Source organism: Chamaea fasciata, unplaced genomic scaffold (genome assembly GCF_029207755.1).
Source record: "Chamaea fasciata isolate MVZ Bird 193981 ecotype frontalis unplaced genomic scaffold, bChaFas1.0.hap1 SCAF_1, whole genome shotgun sequence".
NCBI classification, from domain to species: domain Eukaryota; kingdom Metazoa; phylum Chordata; class Aves; order Passeriformes; family Sylviidae; genus Chamaea; species Chamaea fasciata.
In genome coordinates this window covers 140,182,690-140,198,383 of record NW_027094086.1, presented here as the reverse complement: position 1 = coordinate 140,198,383, position 15,694 = coordinate 140,182,690, and the positions used below count along the sequence as shown (strand labels likewise).

The following is a 15,694-nucleotide window of genomic DNA, read 5'->3' as shown; positions in this document are numbered from 1 at the left end:
TGAGAGCAGTATAGACTCATGTAGGTTGGAAAGCAGGACTGTAAATGTAGCCTAGACTTTTTATTTCCAAAACATGTCCTAGCATCATAGTGTGAGAGTACAGCAATGCAGAATCCATCCTCTCAAAAATCACTGTAATATTAACTTTCTCAAAAAAGAGTAATTAGTAAAAAATCTATTAAAAAATTTAATGTAGATATGTTTGTGTTAGATACTACCACTTTTCTCACTAACTTGCTTTCTGTTTTATCTACCCTGTTTAGATGCCAACTCAGTTTGTGGAATCAGTTTTGGAAGTACATAGTAAATTTGTTCAGCTGATCAACACTGTTTTGAATGGTGATCAACACTTTATGAGTGCCCTTGACAAGGTAATTTTTACTTAAGTAAACAAAGCATTGGGAAACAAAATCCAGGACCCTCATTCAGGCTCACGTAAACTCTTCATGGCATCAACACTTGTTCAGTGACAGTTCATATGCAGTCTTTCTAGTTTAGAAATGCAATGGAGCAAAAGACAATCCAGTGTAAGGAAAAAGATATAATAAAGGAGACCATTTAATACTTGTTTTCTGAAAGAAGGACCTTTCTTTTCATCATATTTCAAAACACAAACATGGTGCTGATCCATTCACTGCAAATGTAAGTGCAGATAATAAATAGGCAATTGGTGGGGTTTGGGAGGTTTGGTAATTCTTACATGCATTTGAACTTGAATCTGCTTGCTGAGATAATGTTTATCTCTGAATGCTCTTAATATTACTTCCACAGAACCTTTGCTTAGATTTTTCAAGTTGACTGCAAAGAATATCTGGAAATCTGTATTACTTCAATCACTGCCACAATAGCTAACTTTTTCCGGGAGAGAGCTGCAGTTGAATTTAAACAATAAATATAGGAAAGAGACTTGCTGCTCTTTAATTTGAAATGCATAGCCATGCAGGTATTCAAGATAACAGTTCTAATTATCATAAATTTTAATATTAACCGTTATTAATTATGACTAATAAATATCTTTCTTTAGTTTTTTTCACAGGATGCACACATACAGTTCATTGCTCATTTGTGATGTGTGCAGTAGCTGTAGTTTGTAGTTAATGTCAGAGTCTAAGCTTTGATGATTTTGAGTCAAGGTTAACCTGAAAAGGCACAATGGAGAAGGTACCAGTGATGGTAGCAATAGTAGTTACCTGTCTGTATTTGTGACATTGAGAAAATAATTACTTAGCATTTTAAAACAAATATTTCGGTACCAAATACGTTTCTCTCTCCATTGCAATTAATGTCTTGTACCAGAAGGTGGAGTAACACGAGACTGACAACTTCATTTGCTGGCACATAGGCGATGTACTTTTTCTTAAATACATCCATTCTTCACTCCATTGATCTTTTGTACAATTAACACTGTTAATTTTTGATGATGGATAGCAAAATTGCTATTGCTGCTTCCAGTATTATTGCAAAAGAGTGCTTCAAGCTTTAAAGAGTTTGCTATTTCTTGTCAAGTAGTGCATTCTTTTCTCAGAGGAATTCTAGGGACCTATTAGCAAATTTTGGAATCTTGAGGTATTGTACAGAACAGTTCCTCATCAGTCTGTCTTTACAATAATAGCAAGAAGATTTTCCTTCTACAGAGGAACTGTAATTCCTGGTAACCATGGTCATGCAGTATTTTTGGTTCATTGTTAGTTTACAACACTAATTAAAATGTGACATGCAGTTTAGAAACTCCATTATTCTGATAATCTTTTTTTCATTTCTAAACTGCTATTATCTCTTTCGTTTCTCATCATATTCAGATTTTCTTTACCATATTATTGTTGAATACCAAAATCTTCATACTTTTGTGAAGTTTCTAATCAGAACATAATTTGTTCTTCAGTTTTCTGTAATTATTTGTTTTCCTCTACTCTTTCCAGTTTTACTAAATTTTCAACTTAAGAATGTTTAACAACCAAATTCTCACAGAGCAGTAATTTAAACCGTTTTATTGTTCCTTTTTTATCCCCTTTTGTGCAATTCAGTTTTGTAGGATCTCAGATGGTCTTTACCCTGAGGATTTTTTTTATTTCTTAAAATTTCATTTAAAAAAAAAAAGTTTAAGTCATTGACAATTTTTCTCCTTGCTCCATGTTTTTATGTAGGCTTTGACATCTGTAGTTAACTATCGGGAGCCCAAGTCGATCTGCAAAGCACCTGAGTTGGTAAGTGATGCACACAGAAAGTAATTCTTGTGTGTAACCATCAAATGAACTGCCACAGGGTCCTTCACATGCCTGTCCAGTTCTCACACTGGGTGACACTCAAGGGGTGTATTTCAGTAGTAACTGCTTAAGCTGCACACACATTTTGTGAGTGTACAAAATTGCATGGTTCTAATTTTTGATATTTTCTCTGGATTTAGAATGTGTCTGTGGATGTAGAATGTATTGTTTGTCCATAAATACAGCCCTTGTATAGAATGGGAGACTGTGACATATTCCTGTTTGAATAGAAATTTGGAAATACCTTGGCATATGTTTGTTTTCAAGCTTGACAAGTAGGTTTGGGTTTGATTTTTCTTTTTTTAATTTGAGCTGGCCAAATACTGTGACAACTTGTTAAAGAAATCAGCAAAAGGAATGACAGAGAATGAAGTAGAAGACAAGCTTACAAGTTTCATTACTGTTTTCAAATACATTGATGACAAAGATGTATTCCAGAAGGTAACTTTTCCTATTCAGTAATGGTTAAAATGTCACATTTAAAGCATACTTGAAGAATGTGGTTATACTTCTTAAAATCCTCATCTCTGTTTTTTTAATGCAGTTCTATGCCAGAATGTTGGCAAAAAGATTAATTCATGGTTTGTCTATGTCTATGGATTCTGAAGAAGCAATGATAAATAAACTAAAGGTAAGGTAATATTCTTCTAACACAGAGTAAACAAATGTAGGAATGTGTAATGTTGAGAGGGAGCAGCAGAGGGTGCCAGAGGTGAATTAGCAATCAGTAAATCTGTTTCCAGTAGGTGAAAGCAAAAGCTAGTTTTTTTGGTAGTCTGTGAAAGACGAAAGGCTGAGTATCACCTAGGCATTTGAGATTTTTATGGGGTTTTGGATAATTTTATTAGCTGTGTTCAAGTCATTCACATTAACATTAAAGAAGTACCAAGGACTTTCATAAACATGCCTATCTTTTGATTTCATAAAACAGTATTTTTCATATAGATTAATGTATATTAGGTGAAACTAAGATAAACATGATAATTTTATTTTACAGAGTTTATTTTTATTGTAATTAGTGTTTTCTGTAAATATAACAACACTTCTGCTGACTGGATTTTCATATTTATTAGTGAGGGAACATAATTTATAGGGTGAGTAGTGTTTTCACTTTAAAACCTTTTACAATATTTCTTCACAGCAAGCCTGTGGTTATGAATTTACGAGCAAGCTCCATCGAATGTATACAGACATGAGTGTTAGCGCTGATCTCAACAATAAATTCAACAACTTCATCAAAAACCAGGACACAATCATTGATTTGGGAATTAGTTTTCAGATATATGTTCTACAGGTACTAATGTATGTTTATTGCTGCTGAGTAATTTGTATTTGTTTTTCATGTTCTGATAACAAATAGACAATTTTTTCTAATTATGGATACTTCTTTATATGGGAACTGATGGCCTGTGATCATTGTGGAATTACTTACTTTCCTAGTGTTTCTTTGTAAAGTCAACCCACTAGGTCCCTAAATAATAGTGATATAAAATTTTAGTCTCAATTAATACCTCAGTGGGGAGTGCAGAAGGTGCAGTAAAAAATTATCAGTAAAACTTGCTGAGTCAATTGATTGTCTTATGACATAATGTACACTATACATCCACTTAAGAGTGTTATTTTTTTCTTAATATATATGTTTTATGAAAATGTTAATGCTTTTATTTTTCCCAATACTTTTAGGCTGGTGCATGGCCTCTAACTCAGGCTCCTTCTTCTACATTTGCAATTCCTCAGGAACTGGAAAAAAGTGTACAGATGGTAGGTTAGTAGGAGGCTTCCTGTAAACATGTGGAAAATGTAAAATAACTCCAAATGAAAAATCATCACTCTAAGAGAGCAAACCTTAAGCTGCTTCATTTTGATTGTAAATCATGGCTATCATGTTTCCTGTCCATATGCAATGTGGAAGGGTCACCCAAATACTTTACTGAATTTATGGATGTATTTGTGTAGCTTTTTCACATCTCTCTTCAACACTTTGTGATTGCTGAGAGAGATGCTAATAAATGCAGTCAAATGACCTAGGTTGGTTCTTCGCTTCAAAACCAACTCCTAATATTTAGATAAAAGAAGATTCTGTTTCTAATATTAAATCTAAACCATCTTAGTAGCAGATTAAGATGCAAATATAGGTGTCTTGTTCCCTGTTTCATAGAAGCTGTTCAAAGTCAAGCTTTGTGCAAACTTCTCTAAAGCTGATTTTATGATTTCTCAAAGCAGTAAAGATTTTGCTTTAGCCAGATGTTTTCATTTTATGTGATTATTTCTGCTTTGTAGAGGTATTTTGTTGCTTTTGATTATATTGTTGTACTCTAAATGCTACCTGTACAATGTGTGTTAAAATACAAAACATTTGTGTTGATCTTTACTGAGGTGTATCTAATGGTGAAGTACAATTTAGGCAATACAAATTTTGTATTATTGGACATAAGGGATTTTTATAGCCATTTTTATACCTTAAATTGTTATTTGATGTGAGTTATAATGGCAAATCTCTTTTTCTGTAGTGAAGAATCTTTTTCTTATATTACTATTGAGTATTAGGACTACTTATTCAGCTTTAATTTCCACTTAAGTGGCATTTTAAGTATAGTAGTTTCCAACCCAGACTACAGGATGACCAGGTGACTGATGAGATTTTGCTGTCTTGCTGGGTTTAAAATAGGAGTATTGCCAGTTGTGCCTCAGTTGGAAAATTGGTACAGAATTGTGTATCGGAAGCAGCTCAGAGTCTGGGTTGCTTGCCTAATTTCACCGTTTTGCCATTTTAAAGGAGCAAAGTTATTCATATGTCACCTAGCTAGAGATCAGTGCTTTAAATTAGAATTCCCTAAAGAAATGGAACATGACTTTGAGGGGGGAGTCTTTGAAAGTTGTCTGACAATGTCTTTATTTAATATCCAATTTGATCATTTGACCCATGGAGAGAGTTCTCTTGGGATTCTGGAAAGGATTTAGGGGAAAAAAAAGGTTTGCAATTGCACTGCAAAGTGTGTGAGTACCTCTATAACTGGGTAACCTCTTCACCAGCTTTTTTTGAGACTGCTGGAGCTTCCTATAAATGTATATTTATCTGAGTGGTTTACAAATACTGGTTTTCATATTGTGCAAGCTTGTGAGTGGAGAAACACCTAATTCTTAAAGAGATCAAAAGTCCCTGTTTTTATGTTTTCTTTCAATGTTAATCAGAGTTGCCAGACCAAACCAGAGTAAGCCAAATTAGTATTTGTACATAGTGTTGGCATTGTGGGGTTTAGGGAGTTTGATCCTATTTTAAGGAAAGATACTTCAAATCTACTTAAGTTTTTCTCATTACCAGAGGTAGACCTTAAATTAGGATTCAGTCATCACTCACCTTCTAAAGGAAAATGCTGTCATGAATTCATCTGCAATGTTTGCATCTAGTGTAATGGACATGAAACCAGTATTTCTTCATTAGGGTGGTAGGGTGATGATAAACTGTTGTGAGTAGTTACATGTGTGACTAACTGGTACTCAGTTTGTTTTGCTAACTGGTACTCATTTTGTTTTGCAGTTTGAATTATTTTACAGTCAGCATTTTAGTGGAAGGAAGCTTACTTGGTTACATTATCTTTGTACAGGTAAAAATAAGTGCTTTGCTAAACTTATGATCTAACAGTTACTTGTTAAAAGTTCTTTTCAAATGACAAAAAATGGGGAGTTGGAACATTTTTTTGCATATAATGTCAATGAACATATTTGGTTTTATAAATTAATATTTGCTACTTAGAATTTCCAAAACATATGTTTTGTAAACTTGTGATTTTTTAAATCCAAGTAAAATTAGAGTTCATGTTCTTAACTACAGAAAAGCACTGCTGAACTGCTCGGTTAATAACAATTGCCCTGAAATTGTTTCTGTAGTATAGATGTTCCTTACATAAATTCTAAATAATTTTAAGAACGCATATTATACGATTTCACTCAGGTATGTGAGTATCTACATAAATGCATGCTTATATTTACTATATAGGCATATATGTTGAAAATACCTTAGAAGATGTATATTAAATTATAGTTTATTTTAGTAAGTGTCAGTCAATCATGTTTTATTTTAAGCGCTTCCAGTATGAGGCTTTTACAACTGAGCACTTCAACGTACCACATGGAATTGAAAACCATACTAGCCTACAACAATGTAATGTAATGAAAATCTGGTTCTGGTAATAGAAGGTCGCTGTTAACACACACTCACTTTTGCACAGAAAATCTAAATCTGCTTTCAGGTAGATTTCTTCAGTGCTTTTTGTTTTTCATGGGAATTTAAAAAATGTAAGAATATGAAAAATTTTTGATGGACAAGTATTTTACTTTGTTTTGAAATCTTTCCTTTAAATTTCAACTTTCCCATTAATCACTATTCCGAGATTCTGTGTAAGCTGTTAATTGAAGTTTATGCATTGCAATGTGTTGAGGCTACTTGAGATTTCTTTTTTTTTTTTTAATCATTATATATTATATTGCACAACTTGTCTAGTATTCATAGTTAATCAGAGCAAGGGGGATGTTGTAGGCCACATTGTAAATGTGTAAATTCACAGCATCAGTTGTCATTGTTCCATTTCAAGTGTTAAGTACAGACTTGGATTGAATGTCTGGAAATGTAGGAGCAGGTCTAGTAGTTAAGCTTTCGATGACTTTTCAGCACCTTTCATCAGTTTATAAAATACTACTTGTGTCATTACAGGTGAAGTAAAAATGAATTATTTGTGCAAACCTTACGTAGCCATGGTCACAACATACCAAATGGCAGTGTTGCTTGCCTTCAACAACAGTGAGACTGTCAGTTACAAGGAGCTTCAGGACAGTACACAAATGAATGAGAAGGAACTGACAAAAACCATCAAATCTTTGCTTGATGTCAAAATGATCAACCATGACTCAGACAAGGTGTGCCATAATGATATAAAAAAGGTTCTTGTTTTAAGTCTTGTCATTCTGATATTTGTTGAGGACTTTTTTTAATATCCATTGTTCAATATCCATTTTATTTCTCTAAGCTTTATTTTTGACCCTTGTGAAAAATTGTAAATCTCTACTGATAAGAAAAGACAGGAGGAAGTAGAGTGCCTGTCATACAGGCTTTCTCTGCCTATAGCAGCATGAAAAGGTAATAATGCAGGGACTGTCTATTGTTTCTGTTGCCTTGCTTTCAAAGTTGTACTGAATCATGGGAAGGAGCCCAAGTAGGAAACCAGAGTCTTACAGTGATCCTAAAAAAATATTTGTGGGATTAAGGGACTGAAAGCAACAGCAACCCTGTTCTTCCTTGCTGACAGATTACAGGAGGAAGAAAGCGAGCATGGAGGACTTCTGTGAGAGGGTTTTTGCTGCAATTTGCCAGACTTACCATTCCATGAGTTTCTTGGAATTCCAGTAATATCTGAGCTTTGTTTGTGATTAGGGCAATGGTTGATACTTCTTTTTCTGACTCTGTCTCATCCTTCTGTATAGGCTATGTGATACCTTTTTTCCCATACAGCAAAGGGCACAGACTTTACTCTGTTCAAAGTCAGAAACACCCAGGAAGTGCCTGTGCATCCCATACAGACATCAGCATGTGCTTCCAGCTCCCCCAGAAAGCTCGCTATGCAGACAGTATCAGACAGAAGAAACTGAGATAAGCTGTTCAATTCGCTTACAAAAAGAAATCCAAAGCTGCTCTGATAGCTGCTTTTGTTTTTAACCAGGAAAATTTTAGAAAATGGAAGGTGAGATCACAAGGAAGATCTGATACTTGGCTGAAGCATAGGACAGGCTTCCAATACCTAGAAATGAGCTCAGGTTGGAACAATTGCTGGGAAGAAGTCTGTTAAACCATGGGTCAAATAAAACACTGGGAGCTATTACAGGAAACAGTGAGACCTTTAATAATCTTAGAACATTGCCTGTTATTTAAAGGATTTGCATTTATTTATGTCTGTTGGATAAGGTTCACGCGGTTTCTTAAAGCTTATGTCATAGAAGAAGGAATAGTACAGATTTCCAACCTTTTTACTTTCTGTTGTTTTCCACTGCATTTTCCAGTTCTTTACCTTCCAGACTATTGTATTCAAGTCTCTTTATTATTTCTGTTTCCTTTGCACTCCATCCAGCAATGTGATAGCAGATCTGTAGACAGTCTATCAGCTTACTTATTAAATAAATAAGTGAGCTTTAGTGGCTTAAGCAGTGGAATTCAATACACAAACTTCTCTTTACCTGTATCTGAGCCAAACAGAAAACTACAGTGTAGTAAATGTTGTAGTTTGCTTTTGCTTATTTGTTCATTTTTTGAATGAGTGTGTGTGTGGGGGGGAAGAGCATGAAAAGTTTTGGGCAAACTCTTCATTGGTTCATTAGAATCAGGCTTTTTGAGTTCATGCTCAATACACAATTTATTTTGGTTTATATTCAACCATGTCAGCAGAATAATGTTAAAAGTTAATGTTAGCCCAAATTTTGTTAGCATATTATTTTTAAAGCTCTTGGTTTTTCCCCTTTCATGTTATATTTTTCATGCTATGCCTGGTATCCTGGATTTTATATAAATTGTAACAAAGACTATTTGTTGCAAGATATAAAATTAGAATTAATATTGGTTTGAGTGCATATTTAGATAAATATTTTCTGCGTTTACTAAAATCCTGTGCTTTAGACAGTTTGGCAAGATTACAAGGTCTCAGAATCCCAGTACCTTTATTCTGCTGGAAATTGGTGATACTTGTACAGACTCTCGCCTTGAAACCACAGAGATCTGTCCAGTCATGCTGTGTTGAATGTAAAGGTGTTTATACTGCAGGGAAAAAAATAAACACACACACACACACATATATATATATATATATATATATGTATATATATGTGTGTGTGTGTGTGTGGAAAAGAATTGAGATTCTGACAGGAAAAAATTAGAAATCTGCAGATAGATGTGCACTGCAGAAGTTGCAGTTTGTCAGCTGTTTCTGCTCTAACATAAGGGGATGCGTAGATGCTTTTCCTTAAATTCTGGAAGACAACTTCTGTAAAAATTATGAAAGCAGCAGCTCCCCTTTAAGGTCCTGTCATAAATAAACACAAATACTACGTTATTTGCAGGGAGAAAATTACTTTAAATGGAGATTGCAACTAAGATAAGCTATCACAGTATTAAAAAAAAATTGCTTGTTAATAAAATTCTTGTACGGCACAGTTCTTCATAGTGTTTTCTGAAATAGACTTGATTTCTAGGTCAGTTAAACTAGCTTTAAAAATTGACCTGGTTCAAGTGGCATTTTAGAGTTTCCAACTACAAAACTGAATTTTTTCTGTGTATCTAAGACCCTAACTGTGACTTTTCAAAATAAGTTGTTGCTATTTTGTGGTTCCACTCCTGATTTTTAAAAACTCTTCTCTATTGCAGGAAGATATAGAGACAGAGTCGACGTTTTCATTAAATATGAGCTTCAGCAGTAAACGAACGAAGTTTAAAATTACCACATCAATGCAGAAAGACACGCCACAGGCAAGTATTCTTTGGTGTTTCTAATCTGAATCGTTTGGAAAGCTTCTTTTTCTAAAATTGAATTTACAGTGTTAGCTTGGTGTAAGTGTATATCAGATTCCCTAAGATTTACAAAAGAAATTTTGTAGGTTTAAAGCTTAAGCAACACGATTTTCTTTGTACTTAAAATATAGGCAAGAGAGGATGAAATAGGGAACAAGGAAGTAGAAGAAAAAAGATAAACAAAATGGTAATATCAAATGGTATTGCTGTTTAGTCTGTCTCATGAGACTTTTTTGTTGCTGGTGTTTATAAAACCAACTTATTGCAAGAACAGCAGAACCAACCAACCGTTTTCCTATGGTTTTGTGTCCTTTGGCAACTGAAATCAATTCCTGTGTTAATCCGTGTTCTGAGTATATCTCCTAAGACACAGGATTTTGTGTAAGATAGGTATGTGCTGCCAAACTCAACACATCATAGTCAATTCTGCTTGCTTTTCTCCCTAGCAAAAATGTTGGTTTAGATGCCTCTCTTCCACCTTCCTACTGACTTCCATAAAACCTGGTATCCTTGATTTGCGGACATGCTTTTCCTAGAATTGAACTACACCTGCGTCTTTGTATTAATTCACCACTTTTAGTAAAGTTAAAAGTATAGATTCAAGATACTTCTATGCAGTCTTTATTGGTCTTACTGTATTTTGAGCATTACTGTTCTTCCTATATTACAGGAGATGGAGCAGACCCGAAGTGCTGTAGATGAAGACAGGAAAATGTATCTTCAAGCTGCTATAGTCCGTATCATGAAAGCACGGAAAGTGCTGCGACATAATGCTCTTATTCAGGAGGTAAGAGAGAGTCCTTGAGCTTGATTTCATGAAAATCTTCAGGATAGTAGGGTAAAACTTCAGACTACAAAACTCAACCATGTGGAAACCACTACTCCAGCGAAATTAGTGAGAATTTCCCTGGGGTCTGTTTTGAACTGGAGCACTAGCTGGGATCCCTCAATCTTGTAAATGTGTCTTAGCACCAAAGCATTATGTTCTTGCTCTTTCCTGTTAGCTGGTTCTATGCCAAGAGATGTTGTAGCCTATAAAAATCATTGCCAGAGCTAAGGGTTCAGTTGAAAACCTGAATAGGGATATTCTCGTATGGAATTTCCACAGAGGCATTTAGCCAATTTTGTGCTCTAATCGTTATTTTAGTATAACTCATGGTTTAAATTTTAAAAGTTGTCTGAGTATGGAGACATGCACTTTTTAATCTCCCTTTTCCACAAAGTGGAACAGTTGTCTAGATTTTTTAGATTCCAGATTAATGACCTGTGAACTGTCACAGGCTGCCTTGGAAGGAAGTGCTCTTTCTTTAGTTTTTTTCCCACTTTCCCATCTGCTGGTTGCCTGCCTAATTGTATTTCTCATTCCAGCCTGACATTTGTTCCTTCCAACCACTTCCCAGTTTTATTTTTCTCAACCTTCTAAAGCTCTTTCTTCAGTTTAATTCATTATTGCATCTCTGAGCCTTGCTGGATGGCCTCAGAGAAGACTGGTGGAAGGGGGAGTAAAGATACCTGCTTTATTCAATCATTTTGAGCATAGAGGTGGAGAGACATTGAGTAATTGATGGTGGTGGAGGAAACAGTTTACCACACCCACTACTTAATTTTTATTTCTTAAAAAAACCTAGTAGCAGCAGAGAGTTTGTAAACCCAGAAGATACAGTGTGAGACCTCTTAAAGATTTTGGATATTGAAGAAGTGTTTATCCACAAATAGTCTGAAAGCAAGCTTAATTTGAGAAATCTGATTTTACATATCTGAAGGATGAGGCAGCATAGGTCCAGATTTTTCTCAAAATCTTTATTTAGTTTCCCATTATTTAAATCATCCATGCAATTATGATGAAATCATGGAATTAAAACTAGAAAGTGATAGACAAGCCCTTTCATCGTTGAAAATACTTTTTTCTGCCCACTGTCAAATTATAAGAAAAATTTCTTGAAATATACTTTGTTTGACACCAGTTTATAGGGGTGAAATAGATTACAAATTTTTATGTTTTGGAAACAAATGCTTTCTGGTTGTTTCTTCCTTTGTGTTAGGGAAGGGCCACTTATATGCCCCTGCTGTGTTTTGCTCTTGCAGAATAGTAGCATTGGGACCTTTTTCTTCAGTTTTCCAAGAAAGGTGGATATTTTCATGGTTACTCAGTTAAAAACTAAGTAAAGAGTATAATTGTGATATTGTTCCTAATTCTGGTGCCATTGTTATTTTTATCGTGCTGTTTATATTCTTATATATAATGTATCAATTAAAATGTGCTGTTTGACTTCTTGAGTAAGAACAAATCTTTCTGAAAGGAGTGTGTTTACTATGAATAATTAATATTTTCTCTCCTCGTTAATATTTTTTTCTGAGCTGTAAGGGCAGGATTATACTCTTAGAGAGATATTTGAGACTCCTAGCCCTAATGTAGTTAGCTCTGATTCTAGCACTTAGACTAGAGCACCACACATTTCATTTATGGTGAGGTGTCCAAGAAAATACTCCAGGCCCTTGCTAGACTTGTATATGTCAGCATGTGGTCTTTGTGGAAGTGTTAATTGTGTTTAGATACGCCCTGATAATTTCAATTCTAGCTCTATATTACAGTTGCCTGCAGGACAAGGTAGCTTTTCCTATAAAATGTGTAAGTTGGGAAGAGTAGGGAAGGGAAGACATCAGAGCAGTCATTCCAAGAAAATTTTTTTTCTGACCATCAGGTATTTCTGTCTACCCTTTTTACTTGTACTATCTTTGATAAAAAAAGCCAGAACAACAAGAAAACCCATACCAATACAAAATTCTGTCTTCCGTTCTCTCTGTCTTATGTAAATACATGAAGTGTGGCGATGACAATCAGCTTCAGTGGAGGGCTAAGTTAGGTGAAATCTGAGTAGATCTATCAGCTTTTTAGCACCCAGTTTCTCCTCACTTGTACTGCTGTGGAATGTACCAGACCCTTGGCTCTTAGCCCAACAAAACTCACTCTTTTGAGCTTTTTGTTTGCTTTGCTGGGTGAGTTCCACCTGGTGAGTTCTGTTGGCTCACAGAGGGCCCCAGCAAACTCTAGAGCTGGGACAAAGCCAGCCATGAGAAGTTGTATAGAAAACTGAAAATTCAGCTGAAATAAAAAAAAAAAAAATTCTTTACAGAAGAAATAAGAAACTACAGGAAAAATATATTGTGACACTTGACTAGTAAGATATTTTGTTTGAAAAATTTTCCTAGTTACAGATTTGCACGTTCTGTTACTACACATAGTGTCTTCCCCTTCTCTACAAGAGAATGGGCAAAACTGAGAACTACTAAGAGACATCTAAAGTTTTGCCTCGAGTGGTAATTTCTTCCACAATGCAAATACACATTTGTTTTTACAATAAATAACTTCTGACTGCATGTATTACAGAGTTCCAGCATAGGCAGATGAAACTCACTAAATTGTAGGTCTGTCTTCAATGACTGTAGAAGTTCATCCTGATTTTCTCCAATTGTATAGGAAAGGAGGTTAGTGGTAGAGGAACTCCACTGTGATAGTAGTGAAGAAATGTGTTAATATTAGATTAATTTTTAACATGGAGATTTGTCTTCATTTGTACTGTGGCAAATGAAGCAAGCGAGAGGAAGGAGGAGATCTGGGGAACATGTGGCCAAAGTAACCAGTGAGCTGACCAGTCAGTTTCAGTGTCCTGACACTAGTACATAGAAAGACTTTCTTGGTTGTTATAAACTAACTATTCCAGGCTTACTTAATCCTGTCTTGAAAAGAAAAATATACTGAATTTACCTTAAAGCTTTTAGGAAATATTTAGATGTGATTTATAACTGTGAAAAATAAAAATAACACAAAAACTATGTCTTTCTTTTGCAGGTAATTAGCCAATCAAGAGCTAGGTTTAACCCAAGTATCAGCATGATTAAGAAGTGTATTGAAGTCCTGATAGACAAACAGTACATAGAGCGAAGCCAGGCCTCTGCAGACGAATACAGTTATGTAGCATGATGTTGCTATCCTGCAGGTATGATTGTAAGGAGATCATTGCTGTCACTGTTTGGTGTGTTCCTGTGGGAAGAGGCAGGCCTGTGCCTCCATAATTGGTCACTTGGCAGCCCCTGTTTTTCTGCTGTTTACAACATCACCAGTGCCATGTCATGAGCGTCAATGAAAATGCCTATAGATATTTCAAGCTCATGTCATTATGACATTTCTTAAAACTTTACTAAAAGAATGAGTGAAGTATTGCTGAAATGTGGAGAATTGGTTGGGTACCATGCTTTTTTTTTCCCCCCCTCCCCTTTCACGTTTGCAGTTGATGTTTTTTAATGTATCTTAAGACAAAGTAAAAAAGAAAATCACACAAAAAACCTAAATATTGTAATATGACAGATAACCTAATAATTGTATCTACATTAAAATGTAAAAAAACAATGACGAACATGATACTGCTGCTTGTCAAATAAAAAAATAAAGTTATATAATGTGTCTCGAATGAGTGTAGAGCTGGATATAGCATTAATGTCTGTAAATATTATTCAGGCCTGAAGAGTAGAAATATTGTTACGTGTTTGGGTTTTGGATAACCTCAGAAGTAAGTCTGACATAACAACTAATTTATATAAAACTGAATACCAGGTATGTCATGTTTGATGTGATTATAAAAAATATTTATGGTTAAGCGCTCATCTTGTTTTCTTGAGATTAGACTAATTTACATTTTCGGTGCCTGAAGGCCTCCCCTGTGTCTGTTAATCCCACACTGCAGGAATACGTTACAAGAGAAAATAAACTGACGTTTGAGGGGATTTAAGTGGTGTAGTTCACAAACACTCAGGAATAGTTATCATGAACATCAAAGATTGAGTTCAATGGCTTGTGAAACCACCTTCCTAATGGGAAAGCATATAGCAGACTGGTAACTGAAAAATGTTTATTCTCTAATGTATTGGGTAGAAACACTACATGGATGGGTGTCTGTGTTTGTTTCCACATAAACTCATACTGCTTGTTTTCCCTCCTGACTCCTATGGTTGTTTTTACCATGTTTTGTTTTCCTCTGCCCCAATTAGATTTCCAGCTGTTAGGGTGAGACAAGAAATCCACAGGCTATTTCTTGTCCTGTGTTGTTCATCAGGGTTGGCATGGTGACTGTTCACTCTCAAACAAGCAAACTGTAATTTTAAAAGGTACAAACTCTACCACTGGAAGTAAATGGAATTTAAGAGCCTTGAGAGTTTGAATACACGGAATGCCTGCTGCAGAAAAGAGTTTCCTCGTGGCTATGCCTGCAGTTATGACTGACAGGATGAAAATTAGGTCTAAATGTTCTATTTTTGCCAGATTTATTTGCGTGCATATAAAAATACATATGTAGATATATACTATTTGCAGTATTTTTTTAGATTGTGTAGTATCACCTACTAAAAATCCGCACATCAAGAACTAATTTTAAAGAAAAAAAACCTTTGGAGGGAGCTTTTCACTCTTTTTTTTTTTCTTTTTCTAGTTCTTCACTGTATGAAAGGCTTCTCTTCAGCTCTCAGATTGTTGCTGTCTCTTATTTCTTAAGTGGTATTGCATTCATATACTATCTAGAGGGTATAGGAAAGTTTCTATGGTTAGCTAGGAAATGCATCAAGAAGTGGTGCTATGTTTTTCTGATGTGGATTTTGCTAAGGATGAATAAAGGGCAATAAACAATAAAGGGCAGTAAACATTCCTTCCATATTTATGGTGTTTTATCCCACTATGCTAAGATCTAGATTTTTTACATGGATTTATGTCTTCAAGAAGTGAGGTTTTTAAACAAATTGTAATATGGTGCTGTAGGTCATTGTCTCAAGTGTTGCTTTGGAGTTATCTGTATGTGGTGGGAGACAGCACAGGTGCTTCTGATGTCACCAG

The 15,694-nt window shown here is 35.0% G+C and overlaps 1 protein-coding gene across 2 annotated transcripts in view; it reads left to right on the top strand.

Moving 5' to 3' along the window:
- CUL2 (cullin 2) overlaps positions 1–15,475 on the top strand; it is a 40,955-nt gene extending 25,480 nt beyond the window's left edge. For both annotated transcript variants that reach the window (XM_066200243.1, XM_066200234.1), the window contains exons 11-21: positions 264–371; positions 2,145–2,204; positions 2,577–2,705; positions 2,809–2,895; positions 3,406–3,558; positions 3,948–4,025; positions 5,803–5,869; positions 6,976–7,178; positions 9,670–9,771; positions 10,484–10,600; positions 13,664–15,475. In XM_066200243.1, coding sequence (XP_066056340.1) covers positions 264–371; positions 2,145–2,204; positions 2,577–2,705; positions 2,809–2,895; positions 3,406–3,558; positions 3,948–4,025; positions 5,803–5,869; positions 6,976–7,178; positions 9,670–9,771; positions 10,484–10,600; positions 13,664–13,795 — 1,236 coding nt within the window. In that variant the 3' untranslated portion in view covers positions 13,796–15,475. The remainder of the gene's footprint in view (positions 1–263; positions 372–2,144; positions 2,205–2,576; positions 2,706–2,808; positions 2,896–3,405; positions 3,559–3,947; positions 4,026–5,802; positions 5,870–6,975; positions 7,179–9,669; positions 9,772–10,483; positions 10,601–13,663) is intronic.
- The last annotated feature ends 219 nt before the right edge of the window (positions 15,476–15,694 follow it).